The following is a 19,373-nucleotide window of genomic DNA, read 5'->3' on the forward strand; positions in this document are numbered from 1 at the left end:
TCTCTCTCTCTCTCTCTCTCTCTCTCTCTCTCTCTCTCTCTCTCTCTCTCTCTCACACACACACACACATACACACACACACACATGCAAGCACACACACACCGAGTAACATGGAAATGACAATCTAGTTAATAGATGCAAAAAATAAGTTGTCATTATATACAATTGTGAACATGTCTATCTGGGAATCACATCAATTCCAGATGTATTTGTTGGGTATCTATCCTGTATACTGAACAGGTGACTGAACCCCTACTGAGTGTGTGAGTCCATATAATGACTAATATTATCAAGATTGGGTCAGTTTTGAACACGAATCAGAATATTTCTGTTAAAGATATAGTCAAGTGTTGATCTGGAGGCAGAGAACATGTTTTTTTGCAAACAGGCAAGACTTTTAAATATTCTAGATCAAACACAATGGGTTTGATGATTAATGAGATAGCATGATTCAGAGTGGTTTTGAAACATTCCTTTTTTATATCCCATGTAGTGCTAGGGAACCTCATGGGGGGGAAAGAGAGAACATATTCAGAGGTGGAGGCATTTTATTCCCAGAGAAGATATGCTGAGAACAAAATTATAGGCAAGCTGGAGAAAGAAAGGAGTGACCTGAAATATCAGCAGATGCAAATATCCCTACATTTTTAGGCAGAGAGACAGGGAATTAGATCAGCTGAGTTACCTCATTGTAGTCATGATGATAGCTTTTGACAGGTTAATAATCCCAGACAATGGAATTTATGAAATCATTGCATTTTCTCCCTGTGCCTCTGCTCAGACAAGTGCTGATTTGCACGATGATTGCACCGAGACCCACACAGGCACATCAGCCTCTGCGCCCCTGGCTGCTGGGATCTTCGCTCTCGCACTGGAAGCAAAGTAAGATGTCAAAGATTTTGAATCAGCTTTCCTGAAACTTTCCTTTTCTAAAAAAAAGTAAAGGGGGCATACGATGGGTGGGCAGGGAGTCCAGCCAGGTGGCTCAGTGGGTTCAAAGCCAGGCCTAGAGATGGGAAGTCCAGGGTTCAAATTACCTCAGACATTTCCTAGCTGTGTGACCCTGGGAAAGTCAATTTACCTAGCCCTTACTGCTCTTCAGCTTGGAACCAATAAACAGTATTGATTCTAAGATGGAAGGTAAGGGTTTAAAAAAGATATATGATGGAGAGGGAGGTAGAAATGAGGGAGCCTGACTAGTTAATACCCAACAGAGGCTGACAATCTTCTCTGTTTGGATTAATTTGTCTATATTCTGATGTTGGCTAATGACAGCACATCTTTAAATGTTGAGACAGGTATTATAGCTGGAAGGCTAGAAAGGCTGGCTAATGTGAAGATTATGCTTATCCTTCCTAGAAAGGAAGGCTATTGTAGTGAGACCAAGCACATCTTCTATGAAAATGAGGAAGCAGTCTCCCCCTCACGTACCACATCACCCCTAGTCCAAAGTAATGATATATTCATTTGCTATGACCTGATAGTTGAACAGCAGAATGAAATAACAAAGCACTCTAGGATCCTTGCCAAGAAAACTCCATGGATAGCTGTGTTCCATGGGGACATAAAAAGTCCAGACACTGAACGACTAAACATTAGCAATGGTAGTTGAGCAAGGGGGCCAAAGTACTAGAACCTGACCTATGCCAAAGGCAAATAAATCATTAAAACCATGGACATTTAACCATCTTCTTCATTAAGCTTGTAGAGCCCAAGACAGTTTTAGAAATCCTAGAACTGCCCTAAGTGGTTCAGTATAGTTCTAGGATGTGTTAGACCAGAGATGACGAAACTTCTAGAGAGCAAGTGCCCAAACTGCAACCCTTGCACTACATGTGAGCCACCTACCTTACCCAAGACAGGGGAGGGAGGAAGAATTCCCAATGGGCTGCTGGGCAGAGGGGCAGGTGATGTGAAAAATGTCCTCAGGCATGTGTGGAGATGAGGAAGGGAGCAGCCTCCTCTGGCCCACGTGCCATAGGTTCGCCAACATGGTGTTTGATTCTAATAGAGCATTGACTAGGACAAAACAGGAAAGTCTTTGACCAATAATGTAGTTTATAGTAGGTGCCTCAAAATAGTTTATCTATTAAGCACAGACTCAAGAACAAGAGCTTAGTAAGTAAGGAGAGAACCTAGAAGTACCCTAGGTCAAAGTAGGCAAGGTCATGTACTTAGTTCAAGTGGAATGGCTAAAATAAAAACAGGTGTGAGACAGAAAATGAAGTCCAAGTAATCAGATCAATGTCAATGTTTAGAGAACCAAAGCAAGCATTGTGGGGATAGAAAAGAAGCTCAATCCCATATAAAAAAGTAGTTTTAGCAGGAATATGGAGCTACAACAATAGCAGTTATAACAATAATAATAACAATAATAATAATTAGTATTTTATAGTGCTAAGTACTTTATAAAGATCATCTTATTTTGTTATCACAATAGCTCTGTAAGCAAAGTGCTATTATCGTCCTCATTTTATAGATAAGGAAACTGAAGTTTAAAGTGACTTGCTCAAGGTCACATAGCTAGTTATATTGAGGCTCACTTTGATGTGAAGACAGAGGGGAGCTATCCTCTCCTTGGTCTTCCACTTTCTGTTGGATATGACCACCCATCTGAGGGAGAACTAGAGACAAGTTGCATATGTGGCTGGATCAGTGACTTTAATAAAAGAGCCAAGCTGACCTGATAAGATGGCTTTTTGTGATGGGTTCCGTCCATATTAGCATCTAGCCTGGGAATTTAGTTTCTGCAACTTCAGATCAAGGAAAGAGCTTACTCCTTTCAGAACGAAGATACCTTATTAACTTTAGAGCAATCAGTAAGGACAAGGCTACCCTGTGGCCAAGAAAATATCCATCTGACTGCATACAAGATTTTTGGCAGCATTAGTCACAGTAGCAATAACCAGGTTGTTTTTGTACCCAAAAGGTCTTTCTAGCAAGCTGGATCTCTACCACAGCCTATAACAATAGCTTATATTTCTATGGAACCTTGTAGTTTCCAAAGCACTTCCCTTATGACAATTCTGTGAAGTAGTACAATTATTATTATCCCATGGAGGTTTGGAAAAAATTTAATATCTAATAAGTAGCAGAAGCAAGCTTGGGTTCCAGGTGCCCCAAACCTCACTCTACAAGACTTTTACCACTTTATGTCAACTGTAAAAGATCACTAGTACAAGCAGAATATCATATTAGATGCCTGAGGCCTGGGAAGTGAGGACATGGAAAGCTAAGGGAAGGAAATACTTCTGGCAAACTTATTGAGACCTTTGCCATAAACAGGGTGTTGCATTTGCTTATCCTTTAGCCCCGATTAGCTGATTAACTCATTGTAGGTCATTATAAAGATATTCAGTAATGAATATGCCGAAGAATTTCAGCCCATCTGAGAAATATCATTCTCCCTTCCCCCACCTACTTCCATTCCTTCTTGTAAGTTAGAGAGAAAAGGGGTTGATCTCACAATTAAGAAACAATGATTAAGCCTTTTTAGGAAAATGAAGGGGAAATGGGATGAAAAGGTAATACAGTGGATAGAGCTCTGGACTTGAAATTAGGAAGATCTTTTCCTCAGATACTTACTAGTTTTGTGACCCTAGACAAATCACTTAACATCTTATCCCTCAATTTCCTCAACTATAAAATGAAGATAATAAGAACACCTAATCCCCAGAGGTGTTTTGAAGACAAAAATATAAGATAACATTTGTAAAGTACTTTGAATAGTGCCTAACATATAATAGGTGCTGAAGAAGTTTTTGTTAATTTTTTTTAAATTCCAGAAGCATTTATTAAGTGTCTATTAATTCTTTTTCATTTGGAAAGAGAGAAACTGGAATGGGATATTATTTTAGTATTATGAGGAAAGTAAAAGAATATCTCAAGAGACCGGCAAAAAAAAAAAAAAAAAAAAAAAAAAAAGAAATCTTACTATTTTCACTGAGAGCCAAAGAAGTGTGCTTCAAAATGCACCAAGAAGAAATTGAGTTAGTTATTGTGAGGAAAACCTTGACTTTATGTGTTGAGAGATCCTGAAATGTGTTGCCACGGTTACTGAATGTCCATCTCTTAAGATGTTTAAAAGAAATGGAGATGATATTTGGGAATCAGAACAGTAGAAGCCTAGTCTTAACAACCTCTAACCTCCAGCATTTATCCCCAACACATTACAGCATTTACTCTCTTTCCATTTAATGGCACCAAATATCTAATAACATAACTGTTATTTTCTGCAAGCATATCTTTGGCTGACAATCCAGCATATTGCTAAAATAGATCTTTTCTGATTAAGTTAGCTTAATAGTTGGCTGCTTGATGAGAAAAGAATGATTTTCAGGAATAGGATGAAGAGCTAGCAAGATTTTTTTCAAATATGTAATGTAGTTCAGATGGGAAATGGTGAAAAGGACTTTATTTTCTTAATTATGTTGAAATGTCATCTCCTTGAATATTTTCCAAAGAACAGATAAGAATAAGCAAATGAAGAATGATGGAACCTGCATATTAAGCAACATCATTAAAAAAGAAATGTGACATGAATGGAGAAATGGTATCAGGCCAAAAAAATAGACTGCCTCTCTAATATCAGTTCCCACTGAAAAGAAAATATATAGAGGGGCAGCTAGGTGGCTCAGTGGCTACAGAGATAGGACTGGACATGGAAGGTCTGGCCTCAGGCACTTTCTAGCTATGTGAACTTGAGCAAGTCACTTAGCCCCAATGGCCTAGCTTTTACTGCCCTTCTGCCTTAGAATGGATATCCATTCTAAGACAGAAAGTATGAATTATTTTTTAATTAAACAATTAAAGAATATATAGTCATTAAATTTATTACTTAGAAATTTTAATATCAAAATCTCATTGTTATGATGTATAATATAGTCTTTTATTTCAATACCTTATCATGGCATTAAGATAATCTTGGGATTTCAAAGGTTAGTTGAGAGGAATATGGGTCCTGATATGTTTACCAAGTTTTCCCAGGCCCTGGCAATGGAATATGTAACTTGGCTAAGGACCAAAATATCTAAAATTCAAAGAGATTCCTCACCAGCAGGTTGAGTACATGGTAATGAATTTTAATTTTTTGTGGTTTCTTTTTCAAAATATTTTTACCATTATTTATTATTTCTCTCTCCCAATACTGCCTTCCTACCCCAGAATAGTTTTTTTAAATCCTCATAAAAAAGTTCATAGTCTAGCAAAACAGTATCCCACATTGGCCAGTTCCAAACATGAATCATTTTGTATTTGGAGTTCAGAATGATGAATTTTTAAAGCATGACAACTCACAAAATCTACATACTAAGTCTGGTTTGAATATATAGAGCCAGATACTCACACTGATGAAATCACAAATCCTAGAAATATGGAATTCAGTACTCACTATGAGGTATAGTTTTTTTTTCCAACATATACTTAAATTTGAATATTAAATCACCTATTTGACTTTTTTTAAAACCTTTACCTTCTGGCTTAGAATCAATACAAGTATCTATTTCAAGGCTGAAGAGTAGTAAGGGCTAGCCAATGGGGGTTAAGTGACTTGCCCAGAATCACACAGCTAGTAAGTGTCTGAGGCCATATTTGAACCCAAGACCTCCTCTCCAGACCTGGTTATCTCACCACTGAGCCACCTTGCTGCCCCATAACTCATAGAAACTAAGTCCCTTCCTTCCTTTCCAGTATTCCTACTTTAATCCCCTTTAATCCCTAGGGTAAAGCTACATTGACCTTGCAATTTCTTACACATGATACTCCATTTTCATCTTCTGATTAGATGCCTTTTCACAGAGTGTTGGCCTTCATGCCTTGAATATTCTCTCTCCTCACTTCAATTTCCTTCAAGATTGAGTTCAAATCCCATATTCTGTCATATGTTCTATATAGGTATTTACAATATTGGGCAGGTACACAAGAGGACCTTAGAGAGCACCTTTTTTTTTTGCACATGACTTAGGTACTTAATGAAACAACTGGTGAAGAAACACCAATGAGATTATGGTTTGGATTTTCCCATTGAGGTGAGTGAAGGTTATAAAAGCCCAGATGTAGAAACCAGTTCTTGTGTTCTGGCCAGTTGCACTTATCACTTTCCAACCATCCTATGTGATTTACAGTTTAGTTTGACTATGTATATATTCATACTCTTCTTATTAAAACTTTGATTTAAAAAATAACATATGAGAACAATTTTTCCTTAAGTCTCTGTTATATAGTCCTTGTTAATTCAATGCTTGGCCCACTAATTTTGTCTGTCCACTTGGTAGTTAATGCCCTGAGAACAATGTATCTCATTTCTTCAAGTGCCTAAACCAGCAACCACCTCTACTTAGAGAAACTAGTTTTAAAAGTGACAGTAGCCCCTAGTTTTGAACAAAAATTGTGCTGACCAAACAATATTTTACTGATCATACTTAATTAGGTCAGTGGATAAAACTTTCCTAGAAACCAAGATAACTTGGATTCCAGTGCTACCTCTTACACACTCTGACTGTATAATGCTAGGCAAGTCTCTAAGACTATAAGATGCAGAGAAGGTACTTACCCGAATAAGTAGAGGGATTTTCCTCACTGGCAGTTCCTCAGACTCAGTGAAGTGTTGGAGCTAGTTCAGAGGAGAGCCAATTGCAAGCATTTATACTTCTGAAATTGGCAAACACTCCAAATCAAGGTTTGATTTGTTGCTTGTCTAGACTAAAGAAAGTGATGAACAAAATGCTAATAATGTAGATTAAACTTAAAATTCTGTCATAGATAGATTTTTCCTCTTGAGAGCTGACTGTTAACATTTAACAGCATATGACTTCTTATGCCAATGAAATCATAGGTCTGCCTTCTATCCCTAACCTTATCCTAAGCCAAGGAGGAATTTAAGCATCCTGTACACTTGGCTCTTTATACATTTACAAAAAATATTTGAGTTTATAACATGCAAGAATTACTTATTGGGGAAGTTCACTTTGAATTTTAATATTTCATTATTCATAATATTAAGTTGATAACATATCAATGACACAAAATTGTATACTATAAGAGACTCATTAATAAACTTAGATTATCAGTAAGTTATCCCTTTTATGTTAGTATTGATGATAATAATAACTAGCATTTTTTAATGTTTTATGGTTTACAAAATGCTTTGTGTAAATTGTCTCATTGGTTCTCATAACAACCCTGAGAGGTAGTTGCTTTTATTGTCCCCATTTTATAAATGTAGAAACTGAGGTTAAGAAAGGTTAAGGGTTTTATGAAGGGTCACATAGCTTGCAAATATCTGAGGTGAGATTTTTTTTTTAACTTGGGTCTTCTAGTCTTGAAGACTAGCACTATATTCAGTTGTATTTGCAAAGACATTTTGTTTCTTAATTATAGTTTTACTCCTATGCAGCCCCCATCTCACCTGGAGAGATATGCAACATTTGGTTGTGTGGACCTCTGAATATGACCCACTTGCCATCAATCCTGGTTGGAAGAAGAATGGAGCAGGATTGATGGTGAATAGTCGATTTGGATTTGGGTTACTTAATGCTAAGGCCCTAGTGGACTTAGCTGATCCTAAAACCTGGAAAGGTGTACCTGAAAAGAAAGAATGTATCGTGAAAGACAACAACTTTGAACCCAAGTAAGAATTTCCTTGGCCTTTTACTCTGACTTCCATTTGTTTTACTAGGTGACTATAGCATATGATGTTCAAAAGAACTTACTCAGGGTTCTGAGGCACCAGCTCACATCCCACTTCTGTCTTTGGGCCATCAAGGGAGAAAGAGATCACCAGTGTTCTCCTTGGGACCCTAGAAAATCCTTGGTGGGTGGTTCAATCATTAAAGGATATACATCATTTAGCATAGGCTATTGGAATCTTTTCCTCCCTTCCCTTTTTTCCTGAGGAGAAATTGAGACCTCAAGAAGTTAAATGACCTGTCAATGGCCATACAGCAAAATAATAACTGAATAGAGCCTAGGAATTGGATCTAGACCTCCTTAGCCCCAGTATGGTACTCTTGTTTCTAAACCATACTAATATCTGTTTTTATGGACTGATCATATGTTGTCTCTGTTCTTGTAGTTTTCCCTCACATCATGTAATTTGTTACATGGAATTTTACATTTGCTTCATTTTTTATGTACATTTCACCCAGAAACTACATATATATATATGCATATATATATACACACACATATATATATGCCAAGTTATAGCAAAGCAGCAAACTAGATAATGACTGGATTTTATTCCTGCCACCATTGAAATTAATACTATACTATACTAGAGACACAAAAATCATGTCAAAAACAATAGTTATATTCATAATGTGAAACGATTACACAATGATTTACACAAATTATCTCATTTGATCTTCATAACAACTCCATGAGTAGGGAATGCAATACTCTTATAATTTAAAAAGGAAAGGAGACAAGTGAAGACTGAGACAAGTGAAGGGATTTGTCCAAGGTCACACGACTAAGTAAAGAGTAGAGTCAGATCTCCAGTTTAGGCTTCCTTATTCCAAGCCATGGGATTATTTAATAGCTGAGTATTTAATAGCTGAGACCACATATGATGGCCAGGCTCAACTACTTGCTGTGCTATCTAGCTGTGGTACCACCTGGTCTCCTCATGATTCATAGGCTAGGCTAATTGGCCTCAAAGTTCCTTTCCATTTCTGAGATGAATACCTAAGCCTTCTTGTTTATAGTCCAAAGCATTACATTCTACAGCTAACAGTGTTAACAAGATTTCTGGTGATCTTATTCATGTTTACTAATATATGCTAACTACCAATCTTATTTCAGAATCCATCTCCATAATACAAAAAAATGGTCATTTTCTGGCTGATCCAATATAGGATGTTTGTATATCCACCCTTGTAAAATATGCTAAATTTGATTTAAAACTTACTTATTTACAACCTTTAACTTGTTTTAGGTCATTGAAAGCTGATGGAGTAGTTACTATTGAAATCCCTACCAAAGCCTGTGAAGGACAAGAAAATTCCATCAAATCTTTAGAGCATGTGCAATTTGAAGCAACAATTGAATATTCACGGAGAGGAGACCTCCATGTCACACTCACCTCTGCTGCTGGTACAAGAAAGAGATGTTTTATTTTGGCTTTTGCCTCCTTAAAAAACAATATAATTCTTATTTAAATGCCTATAGAATTTGTTATCTTCAGTGAATACTTTAGTATAGACCACCTAAAAGATAACTTTAATTCTATGAGTAATGTGTTTATTTTCTTTGGTTTCACTTTTTTTTGGAGGCTGAGTTCCCATTGCTCATTCAAATAAACAGGGACTATATCTTTGAAAAGTGAACCTGTTGAATCACATTTCCCCCAGTTAATCAGCTCATCATTCAAAAAAGAATTCTAATACTTTTAGGATGATGTTTCAAATCCTAACATTGAACTCAATGTCCTTGAAATACTAATAGACTTCTTTTTTTAAATTATCTATAGACAATACTTTTAAATTATCATTTATTTCTTCTGTTTTCATGTCAATTACATTGCCCAGTATGTCTCTTGCTCTGTTCCCTCCCCAAAACCCATTCCTATAACCCAGAATAAGAAAGAGGGGAGAAAACAGTTTAACAAAGTGAACCAACACATCAGCCACAAATGATATTACCTACAGGGATGCATGCCCATGATCTCCCACTTCTCCTTAAAAAGCAGAGAGTTGAGTTCTCAGAATTCTTCTTTGGGGCACTAGTTTGGAAGCTAGATGGCTCAGCAGATAAAGCACTGGGTCTGAGGTGAGAAAGGCCTGAATTCAAATATAGCCTCAGATACTTACTTGGCTAGGCAACCCTGGAGAAGTAATTTAATCTCTGTTTGCCTTAATCAACTGGAGAACGAAATGGCAAACTATTCCAGTATCTTTGCCAAGAAAACCTCATAGACATTATTGGCATGCTATGGCCCATGGGGTCACGAAAAGTCAGACAAGACTGAACAACAACAACAACCTCATCTTAGACCTGCCAATAAGGCAGGGCAATGGATAAGACTCATCTTCCCCAAGTTCAAATCTGTCCTCAGACATGAACTAGCTATGTGATTTGAGGGAAGACACTTAATTCTATTTACCTCAGTTTCCTCATCTATAAAATGGTAAAAGGAAATGGTAAATCACTCCAGGATCTCTGCCAAGAAAACCCCAAATGGGGTCATGTAAAGTCGTACACAACTGAAAAATGACTGACCAAATTGGCCAATATAATTCCTTAGTTTTGGTTGTTGTTGCCATTTACATTGTAGTCACTGTATATATTGTTTTCCTAGTTCTGCTTACTTCACTTTGCAACTTCATATAAGTTCATATTAGCCTTCTCAGTGATGATGTCCTGTAATCATCTTCTCTTGTGGCATAGTAATATTCCATTACATCGCTATACCAAAATTGTTTGGCAACATTTTATTCAATGGAATCTTGAAGCCCAGGAGAACTATTTCCACTTACAATAATGCAATATACCAAGAAATAGTTTAGGTCCATCTTGATCAGTTTAAAGGGGTTAAGAAAATCCAGAGTTTCCCTAATATGAATGGGTCATCCTTTATGCTTTTCATATAATATGTTTTTTTAATATTAAGTGAGATGAAGGATGTAAAAGTACAAGTCATTATGATCATGACATTTGCAATGTGCCTTATTGAAAGTGAGGTCTTTAATAAACTATATTCCTCAAAATTCAGGCAGTATAAAGATGTACTGGCCCAGAAGTAAGCAGGATGCTTGGAATGACTGCATTTCCTTTCAGAAAGGATTCATAAATGAAGAGCCAAATATTTGGAAAAGACTGACATCTGAGAAAGTGTGCTGTCATAAAAAATGTTCTGGGTTTCGAATCAGGAGATACTTGGTTCATATCCTGTCTTAGAAGGTTGTGTGACCATGAGCAGGTCATTTTATTTTCCTCAGCCTCAGTTTCCTTACCTATAAAAATGGGAATACTAATAAGAACACTGCTTATCTCACATTATCTAATGAGATCATGTATGAAAATGCCATCTCTTAAATTTTTCATATTTCTTATAACCTGTCATATTGACCAGGGAAATTCACTATCTCTCTTTATTCAGGAGATGAATGGCTGTTAGAGGCTCTGGGAAGGCATTGGGATTTGATTATCATTGTATTTCTGCCTCTGTCCCTAGTTCAGTGATGGCAAACCTATGACAGACACACGTAGTCATTTTCAATGGCACACGACCGCATACAGAGAAGTATGGGGCTGCATGCTGAGGAGGAAACATTTGCTATAGTGTAGTGTAGACACTCTGTGCACTATAGATGACAATTCTACCAATATTAATTTACCTATTTTGGTTTATTAAACACAGTTATATATTATAATTATACATTTCTGTTATTTAAACTATAAATATCACAAAATTATGGTGTTTTTTTTTCTCGAAGTGACACACCACCCAAGTTATGCTTGTTTTTTTGGCGAATTTTGACACACCAAGTTCAAAAGGTTGCCCATCACTGCCCTAGTTTGTTGTATAAACAAGGTTATATAGGTTTATAAAGGTTAGTTAATTGATGAATTTCTATTTGAGTTTAAGTGATTACTCTATAAGATATAGTTAATGACTTTTGAAATTATAAATATTTCTCTTTCTAAAGTGATAATGTCCGTGAAAAGTATTTATACCCCTTGAATCTTTCTTTTATTTTGAATGCTGTTTAATTGTAGCTCTCAACTCTTCCTATTCAAATGAGCATATACATCCCATTTTCCTTATGAATTACTCTATTCTGGCCTTATCCTGGAAGGAGGTTTTGAGAACTCTTTCCTATCTCTGCATATTTACTAGCTAGATATTGGAGTGTACACAAATGTCAAATACCAATTACCTTATCTCCCTTATTTCATCTACTATAGTCAGTCAATAAACATTTATTAAGTGCCTGATATGTAGCATTCACTCTACTAAGAGATGGATTATTTGTTTCATTTTTGGTTTTGTATCAACACAGGAACCAGCACTGTGCTATTGGCTGAAAGAGAAAGAGATACATCACCCAATGGATTTAAGAATTGGGATTTCATGTCTGTTCACACGTGGGGAGAGAATCCAGTAGGCACCTGGGCTTTACGAATTACTGACATGGTATGCAGTTGTGTCTGTGTAAGGGGTGGGAAGACATGGAGGTGAATGTTATGGTAGAAAAGCAAAGGTCTAGAAGGATTAGTAAGGGATATTAAAGGTTTGCAAATGGGGTCAGCATTTATGCAGGCATTAAAGTCAACTGCTGTTTAATTGAAAAATTAGAAGAAAATAAAATTTGTGGAAACCTCCACACTTGGAGATGTATGGATAAGAGTAGAAAAAGAAGCTCAGAAATTTTGCCAGCAACATTGGAAGCTATAACATATGTGCATAAAATGACTCACTTTGGCAAGCCTAATAAATCATTTTTCTCCTCTTAATTGTTATAATTTAAAATATTTGAGAGATTGGTTTGGAGGTAAGCTTATCAATTTATTGACTAGGGTAGTATTTATCCAATAAATTAATAGGTTAGGGATCCTCTTGGTGAACAAAGACGAAGAAGTTCTTTCATGCAGAAATTTGAGAGCTCATCTCTCATTTGTGAATAAGTAATGAAGAGGTGGACTTGTAGATCTCAACTTGGGGGGGGGGGGCGGAATGGGTCTTTGCCTAAATAATGAAAATGTCAGAGAAATGTGACTGGCCCATCTTTTTTTCAAATAGGTCAAAGTTCACCATGGCAGATCAGCCCTCCATTCAAATGTCTTCTGTTTTAATAAAAGAAAGAAGGTCCCAGCCTAGTTTGATAGCTTGGGGCTGGGGATTAGCCAGGAAGCAGACTATTTCAGCTTAATCTTGGAAGGCTACAGAGAAATTATTTCACATAGAAATTTTAGTAAAAAGAGGGTGGCTGGGTAGCTCAGTGGATTGAAAGGCAGTCCTAGAGACTGGAGGTCCTAGGTTCAAATCCAGCCTCAGACACTTCCCAGCTGTGTGACCCTTGTCCCCCATTGTCCACCCTTACCACTCTTCCACCTAGGAGCCAATACACAGAAGTTAAGAGTTTAAAAAAAAAGGATTAAAAACAGAAATATTAGTAAAAAGTAATACAATTCAATATTAATTTTCCTTATGATGAAGAATGTGGATTATCACCTGACTGCTAATTAAAATGGTTGAATGATCCATCTATGTAACTGATCAATTTGTTTTTGCTGTGGTATGGTATAGACATTACATTTGGTCTACGTTGATACCCCCCAAATGATTTTGTGCAATTTAGAGGTTAGTTATGTTGTGGGTGAGAAGTAGTAAGGTGTGGTTGATAGTTGTCCTGGCAGTCAGAAAGAACTGAGTTCAAATCCTACTTTTGGCATACTGGCTGTGAGACCCAAGGCAAGGCACTTCAGTGTCCCAAGCAACTCTTTAAGACTATACATTGCAGAGCAACAGCCATTCTGCATTGGGAAAGGAAGTTTCCTCATTGGCGGAAATGAATACTAATATGTTACTATATATCAATGTAATTAAAAGTTTATACAGGGAAGGAAGAAAAAAAGCTATATTATGGATTTTCTAAATTATTTAACACTTCTGTATTTCTATGAAGTGAAATACAAAAGAATTTATCTTATATTCCTCTCGCTAACACAAAATGATGTTCATAATACTCAATCATAAAGAGAAAATAGATTAGTGTTTAAGCAAAGAAGCTTTAGGAGTTTAAGATTCTTCTGCATTTTCCTTAAAGTAATTCCTGGTATATTTTACTTTGGCATAGGATATATTGAAAAATGAATGAGTTAATAAACACATAAGATCGTGGGTGTGAAATTTCTTCCAAAAGTGAATTATTAAGAACCAGAGATACCAGATTTTTATTTCTAACTAAAATGTTATAATAGAAATAATAAGATCATTTTCTTGTATCTATTCAGGAATGAAATTAGTGCAAAGTTTTAATTATTATCTTTTTTAAATTTTTTGAAAAAATAGCTTCTTTCTCCCCATCCCATAAACTACCTTAATGTTTCAACTTTGGAATGAAGCATTTAAGTCTTCTGAAATCATAGCTGGTCATTACATCAATTAAATGATGATGATCTATACTACCCAACTGCTGGCATAGATGTGATGAGCATATGGTACAAAATGAGACAAATATTTTTGGACATTGATAATGGTGGAATTATATTTTCTTATCTACATATATTTTTACAAGGCTTTTTTTTTCGTTTTCTGTTCTCTTAAAATGGAGAGAATGGGAGAAAGGGAAGATAAATGCTTGTTAATAAAAGAATAAAAGGAAATTTAAAAAAAGAAATGACCTTGATCTTTTGGATACAGCAACGAAGTAGAAGTAGAAGAGGTTGGTACTATTACAGAATGTGCCATTGAATGGTTGTGTGATCATTTATTTTGTACTTAGATTTCAGTTCATTATACATTAAAAACTTGCTTTTTGTATTATAATTCTTAACATTTTATTAGAGAAAATTGCTTTCTCAAAAGAAAAAGTTTGCTCTCTTCTCTTGTACCTTTCATTATTTATGGTAGCAGTTTCCTTCCACAGTTAAACACCTCCAATGTTATGATCAGAAAGAAAATATAACCTATTTCTAGAAACAGCAGATGACTTTTTAACAACACATCAATTCTATAAACTAGGCTCACCTAAAAGGGTTCAAATGTTTAATTTACATATTTAGTAATATGGGTTCATACACAATGCTATGCATTTAATTGAAATGAATCTAATGATTTCCTTCTTCCTGCATAAAGTATCATGTTACTATATGTAAGCTGGTAAATGTTTAACAACCATTTTCTAGAAGGGAAAATGTACATAGGACATACTTTACAGTTTAATCTGCATTATTAATATTTTCTTCATAACTTTTTAAAGTCTAGACATAAACAAAACAAATCAAGCTTTGATTTGCAGCATTTGTCATTTCCTGAGATGTAAATGCTCATATTTAGAATTTTACAGTTGACTCTTGGGAGGCAGCCAGTTCAAGCTGGCTCTAGCACACTCCACATAAGAGGTTATGATATGATGTTAATTATGAAGCCTGAAGGATGCTTAAAGATATATTTTGTGGAAAACAAAGTAGAAAACAAAGCCCTACATAAATAATTCCTGTACTTATTCATTAGTCTGGAAGAATGCAAAATGAAGGAAGAATTGTGAACTGGAAACTGATTTTGCATGGGACTTCCACCCAGCCAGAACACATGAAACAGCCTCGTGTCTATACTTCCTATAATGCTGTGCAGAATGACAGAAGAGGAGTGGAAAAGATGGCTGATTCTTTTGAGGTCTGTATATGTCTCTTCTTTATTAACTGTTATGCAGTCACTCCATTTTTAAGTGACATGCATGGTATCCTGCTGCCCCACAGGATTAATGTGACTTCCCAGAAGAGAACCATTTGTAACCAGAGTATAGGCTCAGGAAAACCCAAATCATTTTCTTGAAGAGGAAGCATGTTTTCTCTACCATTTAGGTTCTATATTATTCCTAATTCATATTTATATATCACTTTGAAATTTGCAAAATGTTTCCTTCACAAAAACCTTTTAAGGAAGTTGGTATAAATATTATTTTCCTTATTTTTAAGACAAGAAAACGGAGACTCCAAGAGGTACATTGACTTTCCCCTAGATCTAATGATTAGAAAGTGTTGGAACTGAGGCTTGAACTCAAATTTATGGATCCAAATATAGTATCCTTTCCTATACACCATCTTTCCTTTCTCTTCTCTTCCAATAATCTCTTCTTTCTCATGACTCCTAAGTTCTTCAGGGTTCCAATGATTATAAAGACCTTTTTGATCTACCCAACTATATATGAACTCTTCCTCTAACTGAACCCACAGAGCACTGTTTATTTAAATCATTTACATATGTAAGACCTCCCTAATAGAATGTAAGCTTCATGAGGAAAGGGGTCATGTCTTCCATCAATCAACAAGCATTTATATAGCCCCTACTATGTGCCAGGACCTGAACTGGATAGAAGAAATAAAAAGGTGAAAGGAAACAGTCTAGGGTAGTGATGGCTAAACTTTTAGAAACTGAGTGCCCAAACTGCAACCCTCATGCCACATGTGACCCACCCTCACCCCTGCCTTACCCCAGACAGGGGAGGGAAGAAGTGCTCCCATTGGACTGCTGGGCAGAGAGGTGGGTGACGAGAGAAATGTCCTCAATTATGGAGATGGGGCAAGGAGTAGCTCCCTTTGGCATGTGTGCCATAGGTTTGCCCACATGGGTGTAGGGCTTCAAAAAGTTTACCTTCCACTGGCACTGGGCTGGGAATCAGGAAGACTCATCTTTCTGAATGCAAATCTGGCCTCAGACACTTACTAGCCATGAGACTCTGGGCAAGTCATTCAAGCCTATTTACTTCAGTTTCCTAATCTATATAATGATCTGGAAAAGGAAATGGCAAATCTCTGCCAAGAAAACCCTAAATGGAATCATGAAGAGTTAGACAAGACTAAAACAACTGAGTAACAAAAATGTAGCTAGTACTGAGTTGGAGAGCAGGCATAAAAAGTTGACAATGCAACAGTCTCTGGCCTCAAAAAGTTTACCTTTTATTGAGGGAGATAAAATGTAAACATATAAATATATAATATTAGATTATAAATTTAGAGTTAGAAGGTATCTTAGAAGCCATCTTTTCTAATCCCCTCATTTTATAAGAAAACCAATGGCCTCATAAATGAAGTGACTTGACCCTAGAATGTAATTGGATGGCGTCAAGAGGGTAAGGAAACAACACTGGTAGCAGAGAGAATTTCCAAAAGAAATTACATAGGAAATGGAGTTTGAATTAAGATTTGAAGGGAACTGTGGATTGTCAGAGACAGAGGTGAGGAGGGAGTGCTTTCCAGGCAGAAGGGACATGAAGGGAGGACCATCATGGATGAGGACCAACAAGGTCAGGGTGGCTAGAATAAAGATTGTATGAAAAGGAATAATATATAATAAGACTGGAAACAAGTTGGAACCAAATTGTGAAGGAGTTAAGTGCCCTATAGTCCTTTAATTCAATTCTACATTGAATGAATGAATGGATAGATAGATAAATTTGCCATTTTGACTGCCATTTTTTCTTATTCACAATTCAATTCTCATAGTATATTAATTCTAAGATTCTATCTGTTAACCTAGACCGATAATGATGAAGTCCTAGAATTATGATTATTAACTTATTTTTCCCATGAGGGTAAATATTGTCACTTTTTTTTCATTTTTATATCCCTAAGATAGTGCTGGTTTAATTGAATTAATAATAATAATGCTGTTTCAATTCATTAAATTATACCTCATATAGTCTAAGAAAGTCCCAGTTAGGACAATATTTAAATGGTTTAAAGAACATACATACCCAAACTTGAAATAGTCCTTTTCTCCTATATTGTCCTATACTATTTTTGCAAATGTAGTATTAGGAGGCGGTGAAGTAGCTAGGGAGAAAGAGAGCCAGGCCTAGAGATGAAAGGTCCTGAGTTCAAATTTAGCCTCAGACACTTCCTAGCTTGGTGAGCCTGGATGAATCAGTTAATCCCAATCGTCTAAATCCTTACTACTCTTCTGCCTTGAAACTTGTTCTTAGTATCAATTCTAAGACAAAAAGTAAGAGTTTAAAAAAACCCAAATGTGTTGTTATAGAATTCCTTGAAATTATAAATATTAGATTTTATTACTTCTATAGTGCCTTTCTAAGACTTTGTCACAACTAAAATAAGAATCTACAGTACTTCTTATTCTTTTATTTTTAAATTTTAAGATTTACTCTTTATTTTATAATTTCTTTTTTATGGGATAAAGAAAGGGCATCTTGTTTAATAAACATTGTACTGCTATAATAGAGCCTTCCAGAGGGGCAGAATGAAGTGGTGTAAAGACTACTAGATTTAGAATTGAAGGACTGAGGTTTAAATCCCAATTTTGCTATTTTCTCCCTGTGTGATATTGAAAAAATCAGTTGGCCTCTCTGGGCCTTAGTGTCCTCATCTATTAAAACAGGACTTTGCACTAGTTGGTTTCTAAAATCTTATGGCAGTGTTAATTTAGTATATATAATGTGCAAGATGTCATGTTGGCATTAAGGATTAAAAGATGAAAAACAATAATTCTTGACCTTATTAAGGAGCTATGGTGTGATTGCAGAGTTTGAACAATTTTTTTTTAAAAAGAAGTTTGATATGTGGTAGAATAAAATTAGGGAAAGATTCATTTCATAAAAATTGTAGGAAAATTTGAGATGAGCAAAACCATTTTTCATCTGTGTAGCTTCTTTTTTAATTTCAATGTCTTTATTTAATGCTGCATTAAAATAACCAAAGATCACTCTCCCTCTCTTCCTTTAGAGAAGGTATCATTTGACAAAAAGACATCTGTATATATAAAACCACGTCTTACTTATTTCTATTCATCACTTCTTTCTCTGGAAGTGGACATCCACAAGTCGTTCTTCAAATAATATCTCTGTTGCTGTATATAGTGTTCTCTTGGTTTAGCTTGTTTAACTTCATAATTTCATGTAGGTCTTTTCATGTTTCATGTGTTTTTTTTAATTATCTTTCTCATCATTTCTTATGGCGCAGTAGTAGCAAAAATCTGTGTAGCTTCTGATGCATGCATATTCCACAAATAATATTATTTTTAAGTCAAAATAGTGATGGGAAGCCTGTCTGTGGTGTTTGTTTTTTTTTAAGGACCGGGCTACCCCAGAAAACCTGCCTGAAAGGCCCCAGCTCTCCAAAATCTCCACTACCCCCAGCAGCAGTGGCAGTGACAGTGGCAGTGTCAAAGGGGACAAGTTGATGGAGAAAACACCCTCCAGGGCTATGCTCCAACTCCTGCAAAGTGCTTTCAGCAAACAGGGAGCCCCCAATCAAGCACCAAAGAGTCAGCCCAACGAAAAGCTAAAGATCCCATATGAACATTTTTATCAAGCTCTGGAAAAGTTAAACAAACCATCCCAGTTAAAAAACGATGAGAATAGTCTCTATAGTGACTATGTGGACCTTTTCTACAACACAAAACCATACAAGCACAGGGATGATCGATTGCTGCAGGCTCTGGTTGACATTCTGAAGGAAGGGAATTAAAACGAGGTGATCTCCAGAGTTGGAAATACTCATTCTTCCTCCCTTCTCTAATATCTTGCCTGTGACTGATGTAGAATTTATATTTCATTCATATGATTATGTCTTTGCTTCCCATTGCTCTCTTGTACATGTATACATGTTCATACACTCATACATTCACTCAAGCTCACATATGCTTGCACACACACATACACACACATACTCACAGACACAAATATTCACAC

At 36.1% G+C, this 19,373-nt stretch overlaps 1 protein-coding gene across 1 annotated transcript in view; it reads left to right on the forward strand.

The window, feature by feature from the left end:
• The window catches only part of PCSK1 (proprotein convertase subtilisin/kexin type 1), a 49,877-nt gene extending 30,728 nt beyond the window's left edge, over window positions 1-19,149 (forward strand). The window contains exons 9-14 of the mRNA XM_044657644.1: window positions 782-882; window positions 7,394-7,627; window positions 8,936-9,093; window positions 12,003-12,136; window positions 15,179-15,340; window positions 18,754-19,149. Coding sequence (XP_044513579.1) covers window positions 782-882; window positions 7,394-7,627; window positions 8,936-9,093; window positions 12,003-12,136; window positions 15,179-15,340; window positions 18,754-19,149 — 1,185 coding nt within the window. The remainder of the gene's footprint in view (window positions 1-781; window positions 883-7,393; window positions 7,628-8,935; window positions 9,094-12,002; window positions 12,137-15,178; window positions 15,341-18,753) is intronic.
• Window positions 19,150-19,373: the final 224 nt, after the last annotated feature.

This window comes from Gracilinanus agilis, chromosome 1 (assembly GCF_016433145.1).
Source record: "Gracilinanus agilis isolate LMUSP501 chromosome 1, AgileGrace, whole genome shotgun sequence".
Taxonomy (NCBI): Eukaryota; Metazoa; Chordata; class Mammalia; order Didelphimorphia; family Didelphidae; genus Gracilinanus; species Gracilinanus agilis.